Source organism: Bidens hawaiensis, unplaced genomic scaffold (genome assembly GCF_021521415.1).
Source record: "Bidens hawaiensis isolate Kalapana, Puna unplaced genomic scaffold, B.hawaiensis_p1.1 tig00007028_1, whole genome shotgun sequence".
In the NCBI taxonomy this organism is placed as follows: domain Eukaryota; kingdom Viridiplantae; phylum Streptophyta; class Magnoliopsida; order Asterales; family Asteraceae; genus Bidens; species Bidens hawaiensis.
Genome location: NW_027491480.1, coordinates 658,382 through 683,311, shown reverse-complemented (window position 1 = coordinate 683,311; position 24,930 = coordinate 658,382). Strand labels below are relative to the sequence as shown.

General features: G+C 35.7%; 4 protein-coding genes across 4 annotated transcripts; 2 read left to right on the top strand and 2 right to left on the bottom strand.

Moving 5' to 3' along the window:
• The first annotated feature begins 3,593 nt into the window (after window positions 1–3,593).
• On the top strand, window positions 3,594–6,173 carry LOC143634175 (xylan glycosyltransferase MUCI21-like). The gene is made up of 3 exons (XM_077102330.1): window positions 3,594–3,929; window positions 4,028–4,099; window positions 4,771–6,173. Exons 1-3 carry the CDS (start codon window positions 3,716–3,718, stop codon window positions 6,057–6,059), a joined length of 1,575 nt encoding a protein of 524 aa, XP_076958445.1. The 5' UTR covers window positions 3,594–3,715; the 3' UTR covers window positions 6,060–6,173.
• Window positions 6,174–7,642: 1,469 nt separating this feature from the next.
• On the bottom strand, window positions 7,643–13,885 carry LOC143634174 (thioredoxin reductase NTRC-like). Its single transcript, XM_077102329.1, has 10 exons — window positions 13,669–13,885; window positions 12,068–12,275; window positions 11,530–11,635; window positions 11,099–11,364; window positions 9,424–9,703; window positions 9,023–9,130; window positions 8,842–8,928; window positions 8,217–8,321; window positions 7,940–8,070; window positions 7,643–7,844 (listed from the first exon to the last, which is right to left on the bottom strand). Exons 1-10 carry the CDS (start codon window positions 13,883–13,885, stop codon window positions 7,784–7,786), a joined length of 1,569 nt encoding a protein of 522 aa, XP_076958444.1. The 3' UTR covers window positions 7,643–7,783.
• A 2,139-nt stretch (window positions 13,886–16,024) lies between these two features.
• Window positions 16,025–18,542, bottom strand: LOC143634173 (pentatricopeptide repeat-containing protein At1g79540-like). Its single transcript, XM_077102328.1, is given in 2 exon segments — window positions 16,025–18,059; window positions 18,062–18,542. Coding segments are annotated over 2 exon segments (2,388 nt in total). The 5' UTR covers window positions 18,447–18,542; the 3' UTR covers window positions 16,025–16,056.
• Window positions 18,543–23,628: 5,086 nt separating this feature from the next.
• Window positions 23,629–24,930, top strand: LOC143634194 (uncharacterized). The gene has a single exon (XM_077102347.1). It carries the CDS (start codon window positions 23,629–23,631, stop codon window positions 24,928–24,930), a length of 1,302 nt encoding a protein of 433 aa, XP_076958462.1.

Below are 24,930 nucleotides of genomic sequence, written 5' to 3'. Positions count from 1 at the left end.
TGTTAAGCATCTTTGAATAGGGGATAGTTGTAGGTAAATATATTGAAAGTTGGGACTTGGGATTGCCAGTTAATTACTTTTGAAGTTTGGCTCACTGCCTGCCTACGTAAAAATTGGAATTATTATAATCCAATTTGCCATTATAATAAAGGTTAACAAAACTGATCTTTAGCAAATGTTGGGCCGAGAAAAGAAGGCTGGTAGTAAGAGTATGGGCCGTAGCAGTTTTTTGTGTAGATCATTTTGAACCATATTACAGGACTAAAAAGAATCAAAGATATTGTTGATTAGGGTATTCTCAACGAAAACTGATATAGGACTGAAAAGTTTTTAGTGGATTAATAGATTCCTCTGTTACCCGAAAACGGAATAAAAATGTTTATGGGTTTGGTTCGGGTAAACAGATATGCATGTTTTAAGTAAGTTGTCGAAAATCATATTATATCATATTCGTCTCATACCCGAGATTTTTTTTAACCTGATAATTGAATTCGAAAAATATAACCTTTTTCCGATGATATATTTTACATATATTTCATGTTGTGCTTATCATAATCTCATATAATATCTAGTGCAACTTTTAAGAATCTTTTAAGTTGGGCTGTTGTAATAGTATTGGGCTCAAATTAACAGTCTTATTAAGTTACTACGCGAACAATATTAGTTTTAGTCTTTTAGATCAATCCAAATTAACTGTTGGAGAGATGTGGTGTGGACAACCTGACTGAGCAATACCAAATAACATTAATAGATCGTAGAGTCATAATATTATTATTCATGATCTGTTGGAAACGACTAAGAAGCTTTACAGCCTCATATGCTGGGAAACCAAAAGTACCAAATGTAGAGTTCTATTACTATTAAGGGTGGCTCCGCAATTTCTTATAGGCACAAGCATCCCAAGTAATTCAGTCTTATGGTTCTTCATTTCCGCAATAGCCTTTTTTTCCTAGGTGGTCATTTTGTATGGGCTTTAGTTTAATGTTTTTATTCAATAGACGTGGTTATTGGCAAGAACTTATTGAATCCATCGTTTGGGCTCATAATAAATTAAAAGTTGCTCCTGCTACCTAGCCAAGAGCCTTAAGCGTTGTACAAAGACGTGCTGTAGGAGTAACTCATTACCTTCTGGATGGAATTACCACGACATGAGCGTTCTTCTTAGCAAGAATTGTTGCAGTAGGATAATGGCTAGGAGGATTTGATGGCATTATGGCATTAAGATTTCCAAGGATTAGAAAGGTATAAACATGTGGTGATTGTTAAGACACACTTTTTCATGTTTGGTCACCTTGCATGAAACAGTTTTTAATGCAGCCTGACCCACCGTGAAAACACTACTACCCAAGCCACAAGAAGGGAAACCCGTGTCAAATCTACGCACGAGTATTTCCATCCAATCCATCATCACTTGACTTTGGCTTGGGTTGATGCCTGATGGTAGGCTAGGTTTGGGTTTTGTGCACTCAATGGATTAAACTTTGCCTGATCTTGCGAAAGACGAAACTTATTGTACAAAGGTTTTAGCGAAAATTGTGAAAATTGCAAGCATTAGGGTTGATATTGTGAAAAAATGTGGAAACTGTGTCTTTGTTTCAGCTTAGAACGCTTTTCTTAGCGCCTACCGCAAGTTGCATCCATTTTCTTAAGGGGTTGTTTGGTGTCTTTGGTAGCCCATTAACAGATTGGCTCTGAATCAATCAGACATAGAGTGTTTTTTTTAATGTTGAATGATTCACATACTATCTCTTAATCGGTCAGACGTTTTAATATTCAGCATAAGATTATCAAACAGCCTACAAAGTTTCCTTGAAACATGAAAATAATATATTATTATGCACACAAAAGAAAGAAGAAAAATGTTTTTGTTGGGTAAGATATAAATTAATCTACAAAACAGTTGTAAGATATTGATTATTGACAGCCATTTGAATCCTACACGGTTTCTCTTGGAACATGGAAATAAAATATTATTCTACACAAACACGTTTCTTCAATGTTCTATTTTAACCCCTAATTAATGCATGTATAACATTTACAACCCCTCACTAATAACCACCTATCATTTTAGCCTCAAAAGAATTCTTTCACTTAGACTAAGTTAAATGTCACTCATTCTTCAACTTCTTCGTATTCTGAATCTTTAAGACAAAATAGCTAATCCTAAAAATAACCATGAAATAGTAACTAATAGAACCATTTTTATTCATATGCATCATCAAGTTAGATTCAAGAACCGAAACTCAGGGTATGTTTGGTTGGAGGTAATGGAATGAAGGGGGAATAGAATGGGAGAATGAATGGAATAAACAAAGGAATGAAATGGATCATTACCATTTATTTGTCTTGTTTTGTTAACCTATGGGAATGAAATGAATTATTACTTTATTTTGTTTGGTATCCAAAAAATTTGTATGAAAGAAATAGAAATAATAAAAACACTCCTATCTCAAAATAATTTTTTTAACCAAAAAAAAAACTACAATGGCGACGGTGGTGGTGTTAGCTCCGACAATGAAAATGGTGGTGGCAGTGGCGAGGGTGGTGGTGAGGGTGACGGTGGTCAAGCGGTGGTAGCATTGGTAGTGATGGCGATGGTAGGGTGGTGACGAGGGTGGTGGTGGTGGTGGTGGTCAGGCAGCGATAGTAGTGGTGGCGGTGATGGTCAGGCGGCGGCGGCGGTGGTGGGGGTGGCGGTGGTAGCATTGATAGTGATGGCGATGGTAGGGTGGCGGCGACGGTGGTGGTGGTGGTCAGGCAGCAACAGTAGTGGTGGCGGTGATGGTCCGGCGGCGGCGGTGGTGTTAGTGGTTGCGCTGGTGGTAAAGTGGTGGTGGCGGAGGCGGCGGTGGTGGTGGCGACGGTGGCGGTCAGGTGGTGGCGGTAGCGATGGTAATTGTGGTTGTTATTGTTAGATGGTGGTGTTGTTAATAAAAGTAGGGTGGAGGAGGAATGAAATGAAAAAACAATAAAAATAGGGTGGGGGATGAATGGTGAAGGAATGGGATTTCATGTGTAATAGATGATTCCATTCCATTGAGCAACCAAACATCACTTTTTCATTTCCAAGCAATGAACCATTCCATTCCCTCTATTATTCATACATAACAAACGCTACCTCATAATGCTACATAACAAAGCGTGTAGAAACGTGAACACTATTCAGAGCATCCACAACTGAAGGCTCCAAAATCGCCGCCACACCATCAATTAAATCCTCCCTCTTCTCTCTCCCATGTAACCTACTTTCAGACGCTTTTACGTATAAAAAAATAAGAAAAAAAGTTCACCGGTCTCTTAACACGCTATTGAGCATCTTTTACATGACACAAAACTAACTATGATGGAGACCCCTTGATTTAAAATACTATCACAACTAAAAAACACTTTGTAAAATGGTAAATTAATTAAAAAAAAACACAAGTGGTATTTAAAAATTTAAAAATTAATAATATATCTCTATCCTACACATTCTCTATCATACGCCGCCAATCTTCACGCGCATAGTAGACTATTCAAACAAGCATCCAACACCATCATCTCTGTCTCATCACAACTCAACACTAGATTAATATTAATATTACCAAACCTTGGAACAAACATAGAAACCCCAACAAAACTAAAAAACATCTCCCCATAAAACCCCCCAAAAACCACTCTCTATTATCCATATTTCTTGAATCTTGTTTTGGCAACTTGAAGAACACAATATATAATGGTGGATTATCATAGACATATTCACCTTAAAAAAGGTGCAAACATGGCTGCAAATCATGTTCATCTAGATGAAGAACATGGTTGTGTTAGCATCAAAAGATCAAGACCAAAACTATTGTTTTTTCTCACTTTTTGCTCTGTTTTATCATGTTTTTTGATTCTTCTTCCTTCACTTTTTTCATCATCTCCTTCTTCCACTTTCTCTCTCCTATGTAAGGTCACTTTCTCTCTCTATATATATATGTATGTATATGTGTATAAAGTTTGAATCTTTATGTGGTTTTCTGATAATCTTGATTTGGGGTTGTAGATTCTTATGAAGGTGATGATGATGAAGCTCTTTCAAGTTCAAAAGCTTCACTTTGTTCATCTGTTCAAGATGGTAAGATTTTGCTATGTTTCATTAGATTTTGATTCTTGATTTTTGTTTGAATTCAATGTATTTTTTTAGTATATGAGTTCGTTTATCTTAACGAGTTGAAATGTTGAGCTTGAGCAATCTTGTTGATTCTTTTAGAAATTAAACTTAGTAATATTGTATTTTATAAGGCAAAACTTGTAAGAGAAAATCATCAAATAGCTATTTTGACCGAGATAATTAACAAATCAGTTTTGACTTTTTAATGTTATCAATCAAATGACTTGACATATTAGATCATTTGACTTTTAATGTTATCAATCAAATAGCGCATAAAATGATCTGAAGCCATTTTCTTTATTAAAAATACAAGTCAGATGATATTTGAGTAAATAAAAAAATTGAAGAAGTTAGAAAATTATCAAAATAGCTATTTTGATGACTTTTCTAATTTATAAACTGCAAACTTTAATTCATGTGTTTTAAAATTTGGTCTTTAATTCTTTAAATAAATTATAAAGTTTGTAGTTTATAAACGAGATAGGCCTGGGCCTGAGCCAAGCTAAATATGCTCGTTATATTTAGCTTGGCTCAGACTCATCTCATTTATAAAGGAGTTGATTTCTAGCGAGTGTAAGCCGCGAGTTTTTTTAACATCCCTGGTTTTTAATTTTTATTTTTATTTTGTTTTACAGGAACTATTTGTTGTGACAGAACCAGTGTTAGATCAGATATATGCATCATGAAAGGTGACATAAGAACAAACTCATCTTCATTCTCAGTTCACTTGTACAACATCTCCGGTAACAACATAACCGAAGAACACGAACTCCAGCGCGAAAAGATCAAACCCTACACCCGAAAATGGGAGCCATCCACCATGGCCACTATTGATGAACTAACCTTAATTTCGAAAACATCGAATGCGTCAACATTCGAAAACCGACACAAATGTGACGTTAATCATAAAGTTCCAGCCGTGTTTTTCTCCACCGGAGGCTTCACGGGCAATGTCTATCACGAGTTCAACGACGGGTTAATCCCGCTTTATATCACATCCCAAAAGTTTAACAAGAAAGTTGTGTTTGTGATTCTTGAATATCATGACTGGTGGATTATGAAGTATGGTGATGTTATTTCTCGGTTGTCGGATTACGAACCGATCGATTTTAATGGGGATCACCGAATGCATTGTTTCTCGGAAGCGATAATCGGTTTAAGAATCCACGACGAGCTCGCGATCAATTCCACATTGATGAAAAACAACGAAACGATCAAAGATTTTCATGATGTTTTAGATAAAGCGTATTTACCGCGTATTCAGGGTTTGGTTCAAGAAGAACCGATCGTGCCCGTTGATCCCGAGAAGCCAAAGCTCGTGATCATATCAAGAAACGGGTCACGGGCTATTTTGAATCAAAATTTGTTAGCAAAAATGGCGGGAAAGATCGGGTTTGAGGTGGAGATTTTGTGGCCCGATAAAACAACTGAGTTGGCGAAGATTTATCGGTCGTTGAACTCGAGTGATGTTATGGTTGGAGTGCATGGCGCAGCGATGACTCACTTTTTGTTCATGAGGCCCGGTTCGGTGTTTATTCAAGTTGTACCTTTGGGTACAAGGTGGGCTGCCGAGACTTATTATGGTGGGCCCGCTAAGAAGCTCGGTTTGCGGTATATTGGGTATGAGATTCTTCCGCAAGAAAGCTCGTTGTATGATGAATACGAAAGAAATGACGTTGTTTTGACCGACCCTGATAGCGTCAATGATCGAGGATGGGAGTTCACTAAAAAGATTTATCTTGATAAGCAGAAAGTGAAATTGAATCTTAAAAGGTTTAGAAAGCATTTGGTTCAGTCACATTTGTATATCATGGCAAAAAGAAACCAGGCTCGGAGTCAGGCCCGAGCTGGAGTGACATCGGGATTGAGTTCGAGCCCGGTCAAGCTTGGGCCTGAATCCGAGCCTGATCGAGCTCAGGCCTAAATTGGGGACATAGCTTTGGTTACAAAAATTCAATGTATTTAATATCATAGCAAAGAGAAGAACATATTGTATTCTTTCATTCTTTTATTGAAGTTGAGAAAATCTTTTTTTAAATTATTGCATTCTGTATTCTGTAATGCAGTTAATCTAACTGATATGTATTGAAATCGCACTCGCTTATCATAGCTTAGTTAACAAATTTGTAAAAGAGGATTGAATGCTGGTCTAAATAAATCGAGTTAAGTAGACTCGAGTTTGCCCGATTAACTTTGCCCGTTTGAATCTTATGTCTAAAACTGGAGTTGTCCTGAGTAATTTACAAGTTCAGGTTCTGGTGGTTTATTGTTTATTTACTCTTCATTTGTTTTTATATTTGACGTATAAAGCTGCACTCATGCAAACTTTTAATGAGCTGATATTAACGAATCTATTCATCCCCATTAATTTTCCATAACTTTGTTCATGGTTGTAAAAATCCTGACTAGGCGCCGATTAATCACGATTAATTATAACTAATTCTGATTGATCCCCGATCAATCGCCAGTCCTCTCACCCCATCGTCTGACTAGCGATCGCTACAAAACTGCTTGTATGTATATGGTTCGTGTTAACTTGCGCCTTGGTTGTTTGCTTTGATGTTGGGGATCTACTTTACAGATATACACATTGGCTGTTATTTGTATCAAAAGTAGTTTCAAATTGTATGATTGTTCCATGTACATGATTGCTTGTATAATGTGCATGGGCCTTACTAGGAATCTCACCTCTTTTGACTTGCCGACCATATGATTAAACATTAAATATGAGCCAATAATGGTCGATAATTCACCATCTTATAAACCACTTGTATTATTTATAATCATGTTGGGCCATAAACAACATAGGATTGGAATGAGGGTGTAGCAGGAAATGGAATGAGGATGTCGAGATAGATATGTGGCCACACAAGATTGAACCGGATAAGAAATGAGATTTTAGGGAAGAAGATGCACGTAGCAGCGCCAGTAAAAGCAGTGCAAATCCTCATTATAGTAGGGAGGAGGGGTAGAAGCAACCCAAATTAACTTGGAAGGAGCGGGTTAGACATGATTTACTAGAGTTGCACCTCTATAAGAACATGGTCCAAGACAGTAGTTCGTGGAGACGTAGGATTAAAATTAAGGATTTTTAGGGGTTGGTACTTTTGTGTGTTAGCTTTGTCCTAGTTTCTCCTACTTTGTAGGTAGACTGCATATGACGGTCTTCCTATAGTTATGTTTATATATGCCTTATGATATTACATGTGTGATACGATTTCATATGTGTTCGTTTTTTACTATGTCACTCTTCCCCCATTTGCTCCCCCCCCCCCCCACCCCCCCCCCCCAAAAAAAAAAAAAAAGAAACCTTACCAATAGTTTTTGCTATTTGTGGGATTTATTGGGTACAATTATTATAATCAGTTTGTTACCGCGTAAAACTTATATACTTTTTTAAAATATAGAAAGAAAATAATAACTCTCCTAAACAAGAAACGGCAAAAAAAAACACGCAAATCTTTTTTCTTGAATTCAAAATCAAATATCACATTTTTGAAACTCGCATTGCAATATAATACAGTATATCGCGATGTAGTCAAATAATGAGTAGAAATATTTAAAATTACAAGGAAGTATTTAACTAGCCAATTGAAATATCAAAATTGAAACACAAAATGACAACATGAGCTAGTTTAAGAGAAAAACTCACTTATTTGCTTCAATAAATTCTCTGTACTCTTTCTTCATTTTCACCCCTGATACACTCCTGCATATTATTTCACATATGCAATATGCATCAGCCTCAACAAAATAGAAATTATAAAAAAACAAAGTATAAATAATAATAGTAATAATTCAAACCTGATCATTTCTTTGTTCTTGAAGAATTGTACACATGGCGTACCCATAACATTTGCAGCTTCAGCAACCTCGGGATCTTCTTCAATATCAATCTCAACAAAATGAACATTCTGATCAAACTCGTCTATCACCTGTCATTAATAAAATTTCATAATATTAGTTCAAATCAGATCAAAAGTGGGAAAACATGCAAGTTTGTTTCTGTTAAGTACAATTTGAATTTATTATAAGCTGCTTATGGTTTAAAAGAATATTTCAACATAAAAAATATAATTACCTTGCCCAAAATAGGCTTTAATGTCCTACACGGGCCGCAAGTTGGTGATGTGTAGAGTACACAAATAAGTCTAGGACTTTCGTGGTACAATTTACGCAATGCATACTGCAAAATAAAATAGAAATGGAGATAATTAAGGAACCAAAATAACTGAAGTAACATATATAGACGATATCTCGATAAAAATATAAAAATTTGCATAAATATTTTATAGACCAAGTTTTATATCCTTACAAAAATTCAAAACTTTATATAACACACGCACGTACATACCCTTATAAATTTCATGATATTATTTTTATTTTATTTTTTTACTTTGACATTTTGATTATAGCACTAAAAATTCTCACATATATAACTATTTTGTAGTAAATAAAATAAAATTAGTTACTTATGTATTGCTGAATAAACAAACAACAATACAATGTTAATATTGTCATTTTTCAATGAAACAAACTGTTATACCTTATTTCACTTTCTTCACTATGCAATGTGTGAATATTATATTTAGCATTTAAAAAGGCAAATATGATAAGTTTAGTGTTCAAAAAGATTTATATGATATTACAAAAATTCATAACATATAGAAAGTTTTGAACTTTTAAAGTGATGTACAAAATGATACCTGGCCCCTGTGCTTAGTAAGTGTAATGTCAAATCCTTCTTGTACATCTCTTGGTGTGAGCTCTTTCTTAACTTCTTCGGTATGTGGCTGTGAAAATCACAAGATAAAAAAGATGAACTGAAAGTTATTGGCTATTTTTATGTTAATAATAATAAACAATTTGGTTAAATACGATAAATACCTGGTGAAATTCAATAAGAAGATTATTGCTGACAAGATATCTTTCCACCGAGAGAGCAGCAACACATCCTGATCCAGCTGCAGTTATGGCTTGCCTCCATTCATGATCCTACCGGAAAAAAAAATGTATGAAGATGATTACCATATTAATACAAAGTTTTTATTATTATAGAAAGGGATAATGTATCTAGTGTTATAGAGGTCACCCAAGCATTTAACTTTACTTCTAAAGACATTTAAAGAATTATTTAGAAAACTGAGTTATAACATATATTTTTAAAAGTCTTGTTGAAAAAAGTTAAATATTTGGATGGCCTTCACATACATTATCCCTAAAGATATTGAAGAAAACAAGGTATCAAATGTAAACAGAATAATAAAAAACTTGGTATATTATATTACCTGAACATCCCCAGCAGCAAACACGCCTTCTAAAGAAGTCTCTGCGGTTCCATCTTTGACTAAAATATAACCCGCGCTATCAAGGTCAATTTGACCTTGTAATAACTGGCTGTTTGGAGTATGACCGATTCCATAGAATAATCCTTTAGCTTCCAGCACAGATTCCTCCCCAGTATCATGCTTTTTGACTTTTGTGCCCGACATTTGACCTTTTGTGTTGCTGACAACATCCACCGTCTCGGTGTTGTAGTGCACAGTGATATTTGGATTGTCAAGAACTCTGAAAATTCGCCAGAATTAACCTGTTAAGCAAACATTCAGGAAGTTGAAAACTAAAAATAATTAATTCTTTGAAATTTGGTTGACCTAAAATTTAACCTTTGACCAAAATTTATTCCTGTGTGTATCTAAGAAATGAATGGTCGATACTCAATGGAATGGAAGATGCTGGATGCGGCTAGGGTTTTCTAGTATACATAATAAATCTGATATTTAGAAACACTATAAAATTACATAGTTAAATGGGTAAAACGAGCAAGCATAACCGAACGTAAATGAATGAACGAACATATGTTCATGTTTATGTTCGCTCTTTAATTCAATGACCAAAATTTGTGTTCATTTCATTCGTTAATTAGATAAACAAACTTCCCGATGAACGGTTCACTGAACGCTCGGTTCGTTTACATGCCTAAGAGTGATGACACAGGTTTTAAAAAGGCGCCTTGTGTACATCACAAGGCCTTGAGGGGGCGCTTCATGTACATTCGGGTCAAAACAGGTCAAAATTAGGATTTATAGGAGACTGATATGTAAAAACAACCAAAACGATGAAGAGATCATAAACGGTTTACTGGATGAAAAGGTTGATATGTAAAAGAAATGAGATGTGTGCTATTTTTGGTTGTACATGGAGCAACGCCTGGCTTACATGACGCTCTAGCCTCACGCCTCAGCTTTCTGAACCTAAACGCCGTGAAGCAACTTGAGCTTTTTAAATAAAACCTATGATACTTTGGGAATAATTAATGGGTTATAATCAATCTAACAAAAACCTATCGGATAGTAATGAGATCTTGAGAGTTTTTACATACGATCTTTATGATTTAAGAATAAAGGAAAACCTTTAGAATGGTAAACAATATGTGAGATACCAAAGTTTTACATTTATTGAGAGACAAAATGGAACTACAATTGTTAATTAATAAGAAACAAAATTTGGAAACCTTAATAAGCAATATGCCAATATTAGCGCTATGTGTAACATGGTCAAACGTATATGAATTACCTATCATTCTATTGTAAAGTAAATGCATATTAAATAAAAAAAAACAACACCAATAGTAAGAACAGGTAAGCACATAGCACTAGAGTTGTTGTTTCAACACATTTAGTTATAAGCTACCTATTGGTTATATGGGAAATTAGGCTCTTAACATGTTACATTATTGCTGTAGTTATGTTAATCAAGTTTTAATAATTAGCACATTAATATGATTTTTTTTTAAATGAACAAAAAGGCGACCCAACCCGTTTTCAACCCATACTAAGAAATAGCCATTTCAAACCAAACTGTTTACTCAACCCCATATCTCTACACAACACCTATGAACCAAACAAATTCAAACATTAAAATAAGATAATAAAACGTAAACGAAAAGGAATTATGACTAACCTATCTTGCATAGCTTTTGATGCCCTCATTTGGTCTCTGCGTACAAGCAAATGAACGTGTCGAGCATATTTAGTCAAATATATTGCTTCCTCAGTAGCCGTATCACCTCCACCAACAACCGCAAGTACTTGACCCTTGAAAAGTGGTGAAGCTCCGTCACAAATCGCACATGCGCTAATTCCGCGACTCCAAAACTCCTCTTCACGAGGTAAATTCAATCTTTTGGCAGTTGCTCCTGTAGCTACTATAATACTGTGGCATTTCACCTGAAAATAAGTTGTTTTAATAGTCAGGGACTCAAGGGGCCTTAGTAAAAACTTTTAAATACTTGGTGGCTTGTATATATGCTATCCCATATTTTGTTCATTTATGTTTAAAATAGAATTTCTTACAAATTTGAAGATTCACATGCTAATAAGATAAAGCATCACCTTGCGGTCGGTACTTTGCACTGTAAAAGGACGGTTATTCACATCAACAAACTCTACATCTTCCTGATAAAGTTCGGCTCCCCAACGCTCAGCTTGACGGCGCATCCTATTAATTGAAACATTACAAATTTAAGCTCCATAACATAAATCTATCGTTCCTATACACAAATATAACAATCTTATACAAACATTACCGTTTTTTACAACCCGTTATTTGCATAGAAAACGACTGAAATGAGACGTAAAGTCTTTTTTAATTGACTCAAATATAAAACAAGAGTACAATGACTAAAACATAGAGATGAGAGTGTATGTTGATATTTTATGCACAAAAAACCCGTATTTGTTGGATATAGATGATTTAAAAGATTTTATGCTTCCAAAAGATATACTTTGTGCGACCTTCAACCATTAAACTTCTTCCCATTTAAGCTAACTTTCTAGATTTTACCTGTTTGTCCTATCAAAGATAAAGTCCAAAGCACAACCTACAACCCGAATTGACTCATTCATGAGAAAACGAGTCATTTGAACTTACCGATCCATTAAGTCTGGACCTGTAATTCCCTCTGGAAAACCTGGAAAGTTCTCCACCTCAGTAGTGGTCATCAATTGTCCACCAGGAACACCACCAACTTGATATCCCTCAAACACTACAGGCTTCAAATTAGCACGGGCTGCATAAATTGATGCTGTGTATCCAGCTGGGCCAGACCCTATGATTACCAAATTTTCAACTTCTTGACCTGCTAAAGCAAAAGATTAAGTGGCATGAAAAATTAAGTAAAGTAAGATATTACATCATCAATAAATTTAAACTTAAATAAACTAATTACAGACTGACAGACTGTAAATGTGACACGTGTATTTAATGGCCAAGTTCATTAAAAATATGGTCCCTAACAAAGCAAAGTGAGATAGTTTGCTCTCTTGCATTAGTGAGTGTTGTTCCATTATAAAATATGAGTTAATCTACAAGTCATTGTGTTCTAAAGTTCCTAAATAACTGTTCAAGTCCTTAACTTTTGCTTAAGGTCCTAAAAAAAGAGCCTTGTATAAGAGAACCTGACTTTCTCAAATATACCCCTCACAATAACACATAACTTCTATATTAGCGAGTTTAGAGAAGTAATATGAGAAAATGGCGTTTCCAAACATAACTAACCTTAAGCCAAATTTCACTCACTAATATCATTGTGTCAATTTTACTACCTCTTTTACTCGGAAACAAAAAAGAGGCATTTTCTACTAGTTTGTATTGCACTGTTATCCCTTCATTCCATCAAAAATGATAATAATTTACCAAAACATATATGTAAAGATAAATTCAAACAAAAAACGAAACAAAAAAAAAAGTAGCAAATTCCTCATTTTCAAATAAAAAAGTTAAGTGTTGCAGTTTCCAATGGATGATATAGTATACTGTATACCTCAATGAAATATCAATATGACTTCAAACCTTCTCTAGAAACATATGCAAATTATTATGAACTTTACAACTAATCCTACAAATACAACATCCACCGGTACCGTGCCAAAATATACTTATACCGAGATCGAGTAAATCCATATTCTGAATACCGTACTGATATTTTCGGTTTTGGTACCGGTACCATTGACAGTACCGAAAAGACCGAAACCGAATGGTACCGACACCGAAAACATGAAAAAACGAATACCGGTACCGACTGGTCGTACCGGATGGTACGATACGATACCGGTACGGTCTCGGTACAGTACTCGTTTTTTCATGTTTTCGGTATCGGCACCATTCGATTTCGGAATTTTCGGGGTTTTCAATGGTGCTGGTACCGAACTAGAAAAAATCGGTACGATATTCGGCATATGGATTTACTCGTTCTCGGTATAAGTATCTTTTGATACGGTACCAGTGAAGTGTAGCTGTAGGATTAACTGTAAAGTTCATAATAATTTGGATATGTTTCTAGAGAAGGTTTGAAGTCATATTGATATTTCATTGAGGTATTAGCATACTATCTATAAGACTATAACCTAGTAGTAATATTACTTCCTAGCCCTAGCTCATACCAATATTCAACAAGTTCAACTACTAGATTGAAACTGAATACCTAAATTCAAATGATATATAAACAATAACAGTTATAAGTTATAATAAACCTGAAGATGTAGTAGTTTGTTCGGTTGAGGATGCTCGTAACGAAAACGACGTCGTAGAACGACGACTAGCGGCGGCGGAGTGGAAACGAAGAGAGGTGGCGCGTAGGCGACTGAGTCCGAGTAAGATGCAGTTCGGAGTGAGAGGAAGAATGGACAGAGCAGGCGAGGTAGGTCGGATGCCGATGCCATTGGCAGTCATCTGAGGAGTAGAAGCCATTGGTTTCGGACCATACAATATCATCATCATCATATCATATCATATCATATCATATCATATCATATCATATCATATCCCATTCCCACCAAACAAACAACCCAAGCCCAGCCCCAAATAGCATACACACTACACAGCCACTGTGTGTGTGTTTATTTTTTATCTGTATTTTTATATATCGAGTGAGTACGCATTTTGGGAATTGGTTTTGATTGGAGGATTTATCCTGAACGCCTAATAAGAATATCCGTTATGGTGGGGAGTTTCGAAGCCTATTCACAGTATCACGTCATCGTCTTGTAGGAAACAGGCCGTCGAAACCCGTCCTGCTATGATTTAAAGCCTCTTGGGCGTCCCGATATATATATATATATATATATATATGGTTAGGTTAAAATAAAAACCCATTTGAGTTGTGAAAACTTGTTTTTAATTAAAGTTTGAATCTTGTGGTCCACAATTAAAGTTAATAAAAAATGTAAATACAAAAATAATTTTTTCTCTCTTATTTTTAATTAAAGTTTGAATCTTGTGGTCCACAATTAAAGTTAATAAAAAATGTAAATACAAAAATAATTTTTTCTCTCTTATGAAAACATATATATAAGTTAGTAAAAAATGTAAAAAAAATAACAAAACATTTTTTTTTTATTTTTCGGTTTTTGTATTAAATGTAACATCATATATTACATGTGCAATAAAAAAAACAAAAAAAAAACGATGTTATATAGGGTTTTCACGGATTTTCACAACTCAAATGGGTTTTTATTCTATACTTCCCTGTATGTATGTATGTATGTATGTATGTATGTATGTATGTATGTATATATGTGTGTAAGAGAGGGGGAGAGACAAAAATGAAGAGGGCCCACAAATTTAGTACAAAGGCACCGGTCGTTGTGAAACCAGGCAGCCCCTCGAGCGCCCCCTAAATCGCGCCCCTCGGCAGCGTGCTAGGCCTTGGCGCCCCTAAGGCAGCCCCTTCTGTGCCCCATAGTGGCATAGTGTATAGAATAATAAGAAAAATCTAGCCAAAACATGTATTTTCTTTTCCTTTTCTTTTAAATAGTTATTCTCAACTTTCTTGTGTGATTCTATAAATTTGGAGAGCCATTCGCGGCCATCAAAACCGCTCGCCGCTCGCTTGGAAATTGCTCGAAAAATGCTCGTTAGATTGTAAACGAGCTACTCTGTTTATTGTCAATAGTCACCCAAACTAAACTTGGGTCAGAACCCAAGCTTATTGTGTGTTTTTAAATGTTTATTAATAATTTTAAGGGATTTTTCTATTATCATGTTTAGGGTTTAAAGTGGATTCGATAAGAAAAAACTGAAAATTTGTTTAGTACAATGTGATGATAATACATATTTTTATATATGATTTCTCTTAATGACAATCGCGACTATAGATTTTGGAGTTTAATATGGTTTCTGTTTTGCGGTTCTGATGTCAACCAAACATTGCTCGTCCCAGTGGTTGATCGAGAACTAGGTGAGTTGTGACTTGAGATTGAAGAGGAAGAATCGAATGTTTAAAAATCACTCTATTCATCCTTTACATTTCTTTTATTGTTTCACTTTTCATCATTTATGACTCGCGCGGTTAGTTTTTTTTAAGTAATGACATGTACAATACATGTAAGGTTAATCTAGTTTTTTTTACCCATTTCTTGATGAATCAGCTGTAAACGCGCGGTGTATTAACGGTACAACAATTGCAAAGACAGTATGACCCAAATTGACCCGTTGTATAACTAGATTTAGAGAACACCCATATCAATCCGTTGTAATAAGCAGACGAAATTGAATTGACCTGTTGGAAATTTGAGTTGACCCATTGTACAATTTTTTTTAACCCAAACAAACCCGTTTCTTGATGAATTATAGCACGTCCGGTGTACAAAAATTGCAAAAAAAAAAAGTATGAATCCGAATTGACCCGTTGTATAATTAAAGTAAATCCAAATTGGCCCGTTATACAATTACAAAATCGCTAACTTGAAAAACTTTCCCAATAAAGCTAAGACGCGCTAAAGGCGTCAATCTCTATAGAAAAAAACTAAACTCAACATTATTTCAAACTACACAAAGATTTTGACTTTTGCAACTTTGACCAAAATTGACCAAAATCAAACTGTCATGTACCTTTAAGTTCTTCTACAACAAATCATCCTTCATCTTGTTAACACATTCTGCATTTGTTTTCTTCTATGGTTGTCTAAAAGAAACCTCGTATCGTCATCAAGATATCCATCCAAATCATACCCACACGAAACCATTTTCTCCAAAAGATAAGAAACATCATCATCTGATATAAACCGAGCTCGAATAAGTGATTTAATCAAATTACTGCAAATTCTTGGTTTCAAGACGAAACCTTTATCCAACGCGTATAAAAAAACTTCAACTGCCATATTCAGTTTTCCTTCTTTGCAAAGAGTACTGATTAACATCACACAACTTGCAGGTGTTAAGTTAATATTATACTCCTTCAATATAGAAAGTAAAATTAGCGCCTCGTTCGTTTTACGCCCCTGGCAAAACCCTATTAACCAAATCGTATACGGTGCTGAATCTAAAGCTTGCAGCTTTATATCCATATCGAGTAATAATCTAACGGGCCGTTCGATTTCACCTTTTTGGAGGTAATCCTCAACTAACTTTATGACCCGTTCGTCTCGTTTTGGGAGGCTTTTTAAATACTTTAACCATAAATTAAACGCTGCAAACGTCTTTTTTCGTCTACAAGACCATTTCATGAGCGTTCTGTAAACGGCGGGAGTCGGTTTACATCCGTTTACTACCATTTCTTCTAAAAGCATAAACGCATCATCGTCTCTCCCGACACTTTGGAGCCCGTTAATGAGGGTTCCATAAGTAACCGAATCGGGTGAGTTACCCTTTAACTGAAGCTCCTTAAAGAGCTTAAACGCACCGTCTAATCTCCCGGATTTACACAACCCGTTAATCAAAATATTATAGGTTGTGACAGTTGGCATGATGGCAGTATCAGCAAGCTGATTAAGGAGTTTATAAGCTTTTAAAGTCGAACCCGATTCGACAAACTTGGTCACTAACGTTTGCAAGCTTCCACTATCAATAACTCGATCCGAACCATGCGTTAACCGAAGAAATAAAGACGGGTTTCTTCCGATTTCCATTTTGTAAAACAAAAGATGAGCCTTTTGAAGCTGACCCGATTTACAAAGCCCATCTATAAGCGAATTAAACGTCACAACAGACGGTACGCACCCGCATTTTTCCATTTCGTTGAATATATTCTCTGCATCGCCCACTAGCCCGTATCTACACATGCCCGATATAATAATAGTGTAAGTGCAAGCGTCCGGAAACTCATCAACACCCGAGATTTCAAGCTTTAACGAACGGGCCTCGTCCAAAAGGCCCGCATCACAAAAACCTTTGATCAATGTGTTATACGCTTGAGTATCAGGTACCAAGTTTCTATCCGTCATTTCTTTTATCATATTAAACGCATCGTGCACTCTACCTTCATCACATAACCCTCGAATCATAATCGTGTGCAATACAACATCCGGCTTGATGTCACTTTCAATCATTTTATTAAACATTTCATGAGCTTCTTTAAACCTTTTGGCTCTAAACAACCCGTTGATCAACGAGCTATAACCGTTCAAATCAAGATCAAACCCCTGATTCTTAAAACGTTTCAAAAGATTAAAAGCTTCATCCAATCTACCCATCTTACAAACACCATTAAGCAAAGTATTATACGTTACCGAATCCGGTTCACACCCGCTACCACCACTACTCATATCCTCAAACAACCGATACGCATCATCAATCCGCTTCGCCTGACACAACCCCGAAAGCACAACCGTGTACGTCACCTTACTCGGCACAATCCCTCTCTGCGTCATTTCATCGAACAGCTGGAGCGCGTCCGAATCCTTCCCACTTTTGCACAACCCGTCGATCAAAATACTATAAGTCGCACAATTCAAATGACAATTCAACTTCAACATCAAATTATACACTACCAAAGCCACCAAAACCATCCCTTTACTAACCAAAATATGCAAAACCAAATTATACGTAAACAAATTCGGCTCACAACCGAACTCCTTCATCCTCCCGAACGACTCCACCGCCTTCTCCACATCCTTCATCTCCCAATACAAACCGCAAACGCATCGGACGGAACCCGAAACCCTAATTTCTTAACCTCATCAAGAACATTCCAGTACCTATCGAAATTATTAAAATTGGGGAAATCTGGAACATGGGTATTGCTTAGAAGGAGGTTAATTATCAAATTGTGAGAGACCCAGTTGCGGAATTGCTTTCTTTTGGCGGACCAGATGAAGAAGCGGAAACAGAGATTAGGGTTTGGTTGTTGTTGGAGAACTGAGGTGATGATATCGGGTGAGATGAATGGGAAGATGGAGTCTAATGCGGGTTCCATTGGATCGACTGAGTGGATGATGTTTAAGACTTCGGTAGTGCGAGAGGATGATGAGATGTGACGGAGTTTGGTGGTGTGGAGTATTGATATTGATATTGATGAAGTTAGCTTCTTCATTGGTTACCATTGTCGTCTCATTAGGGTTTGGGTTGAGAGGTTGAGATTGCAGGGGTGTGTGTGTGCAGCGGCGGCGGTGACGGTGGTTGGTTAAGGTAATGGTGAGATCATGGGAACAAAGACCTCACCGGATGTGAAAATGTAACTTCTTTTATTTTTTCTAATCGCTAGATTCACGGTACCGACATACACTCGTATTCTGATAATAACATTCGTCGAAGGCATAACGGTGCGGTGAAATAAAATTCATTCAATTCAAAAATCGAACTACTGAACGCTGTCTGCTAGTCTGGTCTCCCATTATCATCTGGTATCACTAAAACTAAATGATTAGGCAGAATTCGAACCTAGGTCATATGAAATACCAAGTCTCTCTCTTACTACTCCACCACTGGCTCATTGGCGAAAACATAACTACTTAATTTTTTTTATCTATAAAATATGTTATTTTTTTTATTTGGTTAAATTTTTTAGGTTGAGGGTGAAAAGTGAACCGGATTAAATTTGGGAAGTTCTAAAGTTAATCGAAAACTCGAATTTGGTTCGGCTATTGGTTTTCGATTGTGTAATACATCAAACACACCTGGTAAAATTTCATTCGTAGGAAAGATATTTGGTAGAATCTAGGGAGGATGTGATACAGACGAACTATAAAATTACATGGACATGGAAAATATGTTAGAAATATAAGAACATAAAAAGAGCTAATAAAAATCAACAACAAAAAACAGTGTTAGCAAGCGATAAACAACATACCATCCTAATGAATAATGTCGATACAACCAAAGGAACACCACAAACCTTCCGAGTCAATAGATAGTGTTTATTCATGTTAGTTAGTAAGTTAGTTAATGAGTTATTTCTTCGGTTTTTGTTTCGTGTGTTTCTTGTTACATACAATAACGAATAATGAAGCATTTTGAGTTCTAAACATTTGAGTTAGGGGTGTGTTTTTTAACCGTACCCGAATCAAAGCGACCCGAGACCCAAATAACCCAAATCGAATTCACCCGAACCGATTAAACTCCTAACCCGAACCCGAGATAAAATATTCGGGTCGGTATTTGGGTTGAAATACCCAGATTTGGGTGACCCGAATAACCCGAAGTATAATACATCGATGCATGTATCCCTAATTTTATAGGGTAGTTTAGCGGTGAAGTAGCACAGTAACCTTATGTATTCTTGTTCGGTTGTTCTCAATACTCCATAAAGCATGCGAAGAATAGTAAATACGTAATGACCATAAAGCATGCGGAGAATGTATCTTCAATTCAAAAACTTAAATAGTATAATATTTAAACCAGTGTGTGTGTGTTTATATATATATATATATATGAATCTATCACATCCCAATAATAAAACTTAAATAGTATAATATTTAAACCAATTGGATCTATGGCATCCCAATGTATTAATGACCATAAAGCATGCAGAGAATGTATCTTCAATTCAAAAACTTAAATAGTATAATATTTAAACCAATATTTATTGAACATGTTTCTTCAATCTATACAGGTATTAATCCACAGGCTACAACACTCCTTCATCTCATCTAATGCATTGTTGTATGATAAATTTCATGTTTTGCTAAATAATATATGTTATTGATGAATATGGCTTAATATTATGGTTTTATAACGGTTTGGAATATGGTTTTTTAATTTATGATATTGTTAAAGGTGGATTTTTTTTTTAATTTGTTAAACCCGAAACCCAACTCGAATTTACCCGAACCGTAAAACCCGAACAAACCGAACTTATTTGGGTCGGTTATTAGGTCAATTTGTTTTGAGCTCAAACCTGAACAACCCGACCCAAACAACCCGAAACCCGAATAAATAACGCGAAGAACCCCTAATTTGAGCTGTCACTAAGTCCCGTTTGAAGGCCCACTTGGGATTTAATGTTAACTCTAGCAACGGCCCAGTGTATTCTCACACTGGACTTGGGGCCGCGATAGCCGGATAGGGAGGTGAATAGGGTTGTTCACGAGTCGAGCTGAACCAAGCAAAAGCTTGCTCGTTGCTTGGCTCGTTTACAACCGAACCCGAACCGAACGGCTGAAATTAGAACCGAGCGAAAAGCGAAACGGGTCAAAATCAAACTGAGCATTTTTTGATCAAACATCAAGCGATTTCGAGCATTTTAATTTATTTTTCCCTTTAAAATTTTCAATATGAAACAAGTTTGAAGACTGCAAATAATATAATTTGTAAACAAATTAGTATTTTTTAGACAAACGTATAATAGGTTGTAAATTTTTAGGAGAAAGAAATATAACGAACATGTAAACAAACTTTTAGTATTTTGACAACTCGAATCGAACTAATAAAACTACAAAATTGTCAGAATAGGAAAAATTTAAAAGAGTTTAAAAAATTGTATACTTATATTTTATGTGTATTGTCAATATATTTATATATTTGTTCATATATAATTACTGTATATATAAAATAAATTAAAAATATTCGAGCCGAACCGAACCCAGCAGACCTTTACTCGTTGCTTGGCTCGTTTACAAACCGAACCGAGCAGAGCGGCTCGTTTACAATCGAGCGAAAAAATGAGCGAGCATTTTCCGAGCAAATTCCGAGCAAGCGGCAAGCGTGTTCAAACGTCGAGCGGTTTGGAGCGGTTTGGACGGCGTTAGAGGTGAAGTTCAATTGGATGGACCATGAAAGTAGTTTATTTCAACTGTGGGCTTTTTGGATTCTGGCAAGCCCACCACAAATACCACCAATCCACCATGTCCAACACACTTTTTTATAATGGTATGAAAAATAGGCGTCGGCTAAGCCTGTATCTTTGTCCATGTGGCCGTCTGAATTAGTCTGTAAGCTTAGGTGGACCTAACGGCTAAGCCTGTACATTGCTTCGCGTCTAAAAGGCCTATAGCCATATAGTCGGTAAGCCAAAAATGGAGGTATGCGATTGACTGATATTAGGAATGTCTAGAGGACTAAGACTGAAAAATGATGTCTATTTTAGTAAAGTATTTGTCAATTTTATCGACTTTAGTAGTTTTCCCAACAATGAATGCTTGTTGATTTGTTTAGGACTCCGGTTATGTTAGGCACTAAGCAATAGTTTCGAGTCTTGTGCTCAGACCTTGTTGAGTCTGAGTTCATATAATTTAGTTTTTACTTGCTTACTAATTGTCATTTATATTTGAGAAAAAAAAAAGTTAAATGATTGCTTAAATATTAGTAGTTTTTAACACCCAATTAATTGGTATTACTGTAGCTATATATAATTCTAAATTAGAAATGACAACTTGTAAAAGATGCATATATATATATAGGATATTTGTACATTGTTACTCGCACCTTCTCCAATAATTGGCCAATGACAGCAAACAAAACACACGACCCCGGACACCCAACGCACACGCAATCTTCTCCCATTTGTCCTAATATTTTCTCTTAACCCCACATGAATATATAATATATTAATAGCTTTTACCCCCTTCACCTTTTCTTTACTAAAAAAAAGTCTTCCTCTTTTTCTTTTTTCACATCCAAGGCAAAAAGCACTTGGCCAACTTAAACTATATATGTAATGTTTAAGACCTAAATTCATGTTATAAAGTGACTTACTGCTTCATGCAAGAAAAGAACTAATTATAAAATATTAATTTATTTTCATTTTTTACTGCTTTCATGCTAGAAAATAACCAACTATATTCTCATTTTGATTTTTTTTTTAAATGGCTAGTTAACCCTTGAACTTTGGTTTGATAAAGTAGCATTTCAAACGTGTTGGATATCCTTTTTATCATATATGCATATTAGTTTAAATTTATATACATTCATAGTTTTTTTATGAATTACATTTACATGAGCAAATTGCGAACATGATATACATATAAACAAAAGCTTACATACATTATCTACACATATGTAATGACCATAATTACAACTGACATATATAAATGATGTAAACAAAAGCTCAGATGCATGTAATCTACACATTTATAATGGCAGTATTGACAACCGACATATATAAATGATTTCCTATGTTTGTGTACACCGAACAACTTTACTGATTTTAATGGACTAAATTTAGATAAACTTTTATAAAATGTCACAAGTACATTTGTTTTTCTTCATAATATTAACACTTTTTCTTAGACATAAAACTCTACCTAGCTTAAATCTTAAATATGTATAAACGAATTAAAAGTTTTCTGGTTGCTCCTTACGTTCTCTCAATCCACCAGATTGTTTTATTTGTAAATATAGGCTTATCATGCATTTGACCCGAATTCCGGATATAAGTCTCACCAAACCCAGAAAACCCTTAAGCGGGTTATAACATCTCTTTATATTAAAAATTAATGCCATCAAATATTTGATATGAAAATCCTATAAAGTAGGGATATACTAAAAATTAATATCGATTTTTCAAAGATATTATTTATAATTAAGAAACAACTTTATAGTAAAAAAGAAAACGGGTCATGGATCTCACCAAACCCAGATAGCTTTTAAACCGGGTTATAGCATCTTCTTTATTTGTAAAACTGTTTCATCATCAAATTTTGAGTATACTATTAACTACTTTACAATAAATAAAATTAAAATCCTAAAAATATTTAAATATTATAAACAAATAATGTAAAATAACCCGTAATACGGGGATAAAAACCAGTTATAAAATATTATAAAGAACATGTTGTAAATGCTCTTAGACTATCCGTATCAGTACAGAGTAATTTTCTCCAAAAACAGCCTAGTCAGCGTGTCACATCAACTCTTCATTTATTTTTTTCACAAACATTTTTATCTACAATAATAACATATTCATTCTTTCCACAAACAACTTCATAATTTCCACATCACCACTATGAAGGACCCACAAACCATCATCCTTGATAAAGAATCTTTAAGGATTGATGACTCCATCCTTGTTATAAATCTCTTTCAGATATGCTATGAATGGGCCTGATACAGAAGTTCTTGCAATTTACATATAGCCTACAAAAGTAAAACTTAGATTTTTTTTAATATACACCGCTCTTTTTGCCACGTATATACTTTTATTCTAGACTAAATAAAATAACACTTTAAAATCAAAACAATCATTCATCAAAAGCCATCAATATCAAACTTCATATCATTCCATCTTCCACTTCATTAAACACCACCACAGTTTCAAACTCCAAACTCAAACTCAAACCATGGGCATATTCCTAGTCTTCTTCCCAGAAAAACAACACCAACATTTAATCCTCAAAAACACCAACTCAAACCAGATATTCACCAAAACCCAATCCACCATCTCCGTTTGCATTCTGTTAATTTTCCTAACGCTGTTAGTCTTCACACTCTCTTCTTTCGAACCCAACGACGTCGTTTCATCTCACCCTCGGTTTCTTTCCCAAAATACCCTTAATATTAAACCACCCAATTCGCCAGCCTTACAGGGGTTAGGAACGTTGTACGTCCGTGGCACGTCCGTCACGGACGGACTTGTTATCTGCCACGTCAGCTCGTCCGTCACCACGGACGAGCTCAAATTGTTCGTTAGAACGTTCCTCCGTTCAGGGTTACCGTCAAAATCGGATCTTGTGTTCGTTTTCAACTCAATTTCGACGATTGATTCGTTTGGTTTTGTGATTCGTGAAGAAATTGATACTTTCTTGAAACTCGTTCGTCGGAGTATTGTGAATGGAAGTCAAATTGTTGACTTTCCGGCGAGTTTTGACCCGACCCGGTTTGTGAAAACGGGTCAAGATTCGGATAGAGGAGAACCCATTTGGGGGAAGAGGGTAAGGATTGAGAATAATGATAGTTCGAGTTTTGGTGACGTGGCAAGTGAGTTGACTCAATTGAGTTACGGGTCGGTTGTTGGGTTTGGGATCGGGGAGCTTGACCCGGACAATTCGTTATCCGGGTTACTCGACCGGGTCCCAATGGATTTGCGAAGGTGGGCATGTTACCCGATGATTTTAGGTCGGGTTAAAAGGAAGTTTAAGCGCGTAATGCTGGTTGATGTTAAGGAGGTTTTATTACTCGGGGACCCACTCGGCCGAATTAAAAGTCCCTCGGCCGAGTCGGTTATTTTTTCATCGACAACCGAGCAAAAACATGGGCGAAAAGTCAATAAATTGAATAAATTGAATAAGTCCCATCGAAAAGTTATCGACCCGACGCTAATACTTGGCGGCGAGCGCGGTGTGCGGCGGTTATCCGCTGCAATGTTGACCGAGATCGTTCGGTCAACCACCCGTCAACACCACAAGCATAATTCAGTCACTGAGTCAGCTCTCCTGAGTCAACTCGCTTCAAATGAGTTCTTACAAAAAAGCATAAGGTTTATCACAACTGAGTCAATACCGGATCCGAGTCAACTCAGTGGAGGGGAATTAGCAAATATGACGGTTGTACGGAGTGGAAATAGTAATTTAGATATTGGTTTAGTAATTATGAAGCATATATGTTCATTTCCAATAGAGTCATCAGTTTACACGGAGTGTTGA

What these genes read in the sequence shown, in the direction of transcription:
- LOC143634175 (XM_077102330.1), top strand. Translation starts at nt 3,716, where the DNA reads ATGGTGGATTATCATAGACATATTCACCTTAAAAAAGGTGCAAACATG. An exon ending in TTCCACTTTCTCTCTCCTAT is followed by an intron (nt 3,930 to 4,027) that starts GTAAGGTCACTT and finishes TTGGGGTTGTAG; the next exon opens with ATTCTTATGAAGGTGATGAT. An exon ending in TTGTTCATCTGTTCAAGATG is followed by an intron (nt 4,100 to 4,770) that starts GTAAGATTTTGC and finishes TTTGTTTTACAG; the next exon opens with GAACTATTTGTTGTGACAGA.
- LOC143634174 (XM_077102329.1), bottom strand. Translation starts at nt 13,885, where the DNA reads ATGGCTTCTACTCCTCAGATGACTGCCAATGGCATCGGCATCCGACCT. An exon ending in ACAAACTACTACATCTTCAG is followed by an intron (nt 12,276 to 13,668) that starts GTTTATTATAAC and finishes TTGCTTTAGCAG; the next exon opens with GTCAAGAAGTTGAAAATTTG. An exon ending in TTCTTATTGAATTTCACCAG is followed by an intron (nt 8,929 to 9,022) that starts GTATTTATCGTA and finishes TGATTTTCACAG; the next exon opens with CCACATACCGAAGAAGTTAA.
- LOC143634194 (XM_077102347.1), top strand. Translation starts at nt 23,629, where the DNA reads ATGGGCATATTCCTAGTCTTCTTCCCAGAAAAACAACACCAACATTTA.